The 3,818-nt window shown below is 43.7% G+C and overlaps 1 protein-coding gene across 1 annotated transcript; it reads right to left on the reverse strand.

The window, feature by feature from the left end:
* Positions 1-539: 539 nt before the first annotated feature.
* On the reverse strand, positions 540-3,490 carry USP51 (ubiquitin specific peptidase 51). The gene is made up of 2 exons (XM_062183857.1): positions 3,415-3,490; positions 540-3,234 (listed from the first exon to the last, which is right to left on the reverse strand). Exon 2 carries the CDS (start codon positions 3,183-3,185, stop codon positions 1,041-1,043), a length of 2,145 nt encoding a protein of 714 aa, XP_062039841.1. The 5' UTR covers positions 3,186-3,234; positions 3,415-3,490; the 3' UTR covers positions 540-1,040.
* Between the last annotated feature and the right edge of the window lie 328 nt (positions 3,491-3,818).

Raw genomic sequence — 3,818 nt, forward strand, 5'->3', positions numbered from 1 at the left:
ATTCTCTATTTTTTTCTTTAAAATTTTAAATTTATAACAAATTATCTTGAGTTGTTCTAAACTTCTTTTTTAAAACATCACTGTAGTATTTGAAAGTTCACTTTTATCATGTAGTAGATCTGTTAATCTTTGATCTTTCTATATGTATACTTTATGCTTTAATTTTAAAATACCCATTTATATTTTCCTTCATTTTAAAATTAAAATGTAAGATTTTTCTCTTTCTTGAAGTGTTCCTTTCTCTCAATGTTTTTCTAAATTTTCATTTTTAACCTTGTTCTTCGTTTTACTCATTTTACCTTAAAACATTAAGAATTTCTATATTCCCTGCTTTTAGACATTACTTTAATAATTCTGAAGCTCTCTTAAATTAAAAAATATTTCTTTAAAATTTCTTTTAAAAATATTTAACATAAAAGTTTTTCAACATGTAAAAATGTTTCTTTTAAAACTTTAAAAAATTGTTTTCTTCTTAAATGTTTTTCTTTTAAAGGTTTTTAAATTCGCTTTTAAAATATTCTCTGTTTTGCAAACTATTTGGCTGGTCAACCACAGTTGGAATGCCAATTATGAAGCTTTTTGCTGATGAAGGAATACTACTCCCTGACTTCCCACAATATTTTTGCAGAAACAAATGACATTTAGTAGTGTCAGAACATGTCTATTCCTATCCTTCCCCACCTAGACAATTTTTTTCATCCAATTATACTTCATGTGACCATTTTCTACCTCTTCACACCCTCTTTCTTAAGACTCAATTGTCACTACTTAGTATGGATTTTATACCCCAAATGGTCACTAGTATTCATTTTTTTCCTCCCACAAACCCATAGGTAATAATAAAATAGGTTCTTTACATCAAAGTCCTGGTTGTCATTTAGGTCATTGTCATTGTACAGTCTAGGTAGGTTTATGTGTCTCTTTAAGAGCTGCTCATTGTTGTAAGGATATTATAGTCATTGTCGATTCCAGGTAGGTTTGTGTGTCATGTCAGAATCCTCACTTAATCATTTTTTTTTCTGGTTAAATGTCTGGTAAGACTAGTCTTTCTCCAGACCCTGTTTGTGATAGAACAGTAAATATCCTTCACTGTAGAGTAAGTCCTCAATGGTAGCCTTGGTGATGATCGCATCATCACAGCTGAACCACTGGTCCTTTTGTTGACGGATAAAGCTGGTATAGTGGCCACTTTCCAAAGTTCCATGGTGATTAATCACTGCAAACAAGGAATACTTATTCTCATTGGACACACAATCTGTTGATGGCTGACACTCTTTCATTCTGCTCTCTTTAGTAGAGGCCAAAAATGGAGTCATGTCTAGCTCCAAGGGAAAGGAGATAAAGGTATTAATTTTACGCCTCTGTTTGCCTACATGTTCAAACCGCTTGAGGTGAAAACAGGCCACCATGGGTAATTTCTTCATTGTGAGCTGTTTGGTAGATTCCTGGTAGCTTTGGCAACTACTGCATTTGATTTTGGCACTGCTGCCCAGGTCCTCTGGCCTTGTAAACCACTGGAGGCAGTCTGTGAGTGAGGGGATTCCTGGTATGTGGTCAGCTCTACTAATTGTGCTGTCAGCCATCTCTGTATTCTGGGGACTGAATGTGGCACAAGAGCCAGGCAAGTCCAAACTGATGTCCCAGCATGGATCTATGGTGGTTGACACACTATGACAGGCTTGACATGTGACATCAGACTGTAAGCCTCCTGTAAAGATTTGGTCTATGATGCAGTTACAGCAATTGGAGTTACTGGACTCCTGCCCAACACCATCATCTTTGCTGTGTCTATGCAGTACATCTAATATTGCAATAAGGAACTCGTGGGCATCCTGCTGTCTATACCCTGCTAAATGTTCTGCATGAATCCATATCAGGTGCAGTAACTTATAGGGAATGTGGGGAGTTCTGCTCCCAGAGTACATAGCATGAAAAAGAGAAGACATTTCACAGACCAGACACAAACTGGGGCTTGTCATTATACATTTGTGCTTGTTTGAGAGAAAGAAATCCTTTAGTAAAGGAATATGGGTAAGTGCCTGGACAATACAGTTCATAAAACAGGTGTTCCCAAGATTTATTAGCCCTCTCAAACCGACAGTATAAACTGACTTTTTTCTTCTCTTTTTCTTGGGTTTCACCAATTTTGGCTCCTGTTCCTTTGATTCACAGGTTAACTGCTTCTCTTCAACCTCTGATGTGATAAACTGTCGATGAGAACTATCGGTTGAAGTTAGTAATTTCAAAATTTTCTCTTTTGTTTCTTTGGCAATCTGTTCTATGTCTTTGTCATATACATAATCCTTACACATAAAACAATATATAACTCCATAATAAAGATCTACAGCTAAATTGTGCTGTTTTGTTTCTGCATGTTTATGAATGTGTTTCTCAGTAAAGCAGCCAAAAAAGACACAGGAGAGACAAGAGTGGAGTCTGTTCATATGAGTACTACATACGTGACAGATGCATGACTTTGCTTTACGTTTCCTAGTCTCTGGTGTCCCACTCCAAACGAAACGCTGGTAGATCAAGCGAAGGTTCTTCTGCCAGTTCTTGGTGACTTTAAAACTCTCCACGTGACAGCAACCTGTGGGACCCTGATCAAATTCGACCTCCAGCAACCAGTCTCCCAAACCACCTCGATCTCCAGAGCCCCTGACGTCAACAGAGCAGCTTCTTCGCGTCTGGGGCCGGGACCCCAGCCGGGATCTACGCCGGGACCCCCGCCAGGTCCGGGAGCGCGGCAGGGGCAGTGGCGGAGGCGGGGGCGGGGGCGGGGGCGGGGGCGGGGGCGGGGGCCGGGCTGGAGACGGGGGTGGGACCGAGTTCCCTGGTGGGCCTCGGGAGCGGGCCCGGGGTTGGGGCCGAGGGCGGGGCTTGCGGCGTGGACAAACGGGCGAGGAGCTGCTGTAACGGTAAGGGGAGGTTGAAGGGAGCACCTTCTCATCGCCGCCACTGCCGCTCCACGTCAAGTTAACCTTAGCCGCTGGTTTAAGTTCCTCCAAGGACTCCAGCTTCATCTCAGCTTCCCGGCTCGCGTACGCCTTCGCCGCGCCCACTGCCTCCTCCTCCATTTTCCCCGCCTTCTCAACCGCCTTTTCGGGCGAGGCTCCTCCCTCCACTCGCGAGCTCCAGCAAGCCACGGAGCCGGAGGACGAGGAAGCTTCTGGAACCTGAGCCATCAGCTCACTGCCCGGCCTTAGGAGAAATACGCCTGGAAATGAGCTGCCACTGTAAACGGAATGAGATAGCAACTTCTGTGAACGAGATGCCTAGCATCATGGCCACGGCGCGCCGTTATTTCTCCCGGAACCCTCCCACCGGCCCTCGAGCTCGGCCAGCGAGCGGCTGTGGGTTCCACCCCCTCAACTGAGAGGTTCCAGGAGCTGGTGTGGAGACCCAGGCGGTTACCTGGTTTAAAGGCGATCAGATCATGCGTGGGCGGGAGGTGCGTAGGTAAAGGAGGAAGGGGGTGGGGGGAGTCTGAGCTTTAGGGTGGAAAGGATGAAAACTTCTTAAAAAAAAGGCGCCACCCTCTGACTGCCTTTTCTGTGCCTTGCGCAGCCTCGCTTTGATACAGCTTCCTCTGACGTTCTTTCGTTGTATCCTAAAAAAAACAAAAACAAAACAAAAAACAAAAAAACAAAAAAAAAACTACCACCACCACCAACAACAAAAAAGCACTTGCGTCAACATTTTATTTTAAATATGGCTGAAAGGGAGGCCACCTTTGGAAAATGGACGTAGAGGAAGAAAGTCTCCCCATAATCCTACGTTACCTATGCTCCCGAAAGCCAGTGTGTTCCACCCTCTGC

The sequence above is a fragment of the Lepus europaeus genome, chromosome X, assembly GCF_033115175.1.
Source record: "Lepus europaeus isolate LE1 chromosome X, mLepTim1.pri, whole genome shotgun sequence".
Classification (NCBI taxonomy): domain Eukaryota; kingdom Metazoa; phylum Chordata; class Mammalia; order Lagomorpha; family Leporidae; genus Lepus; species Lepus europaeus.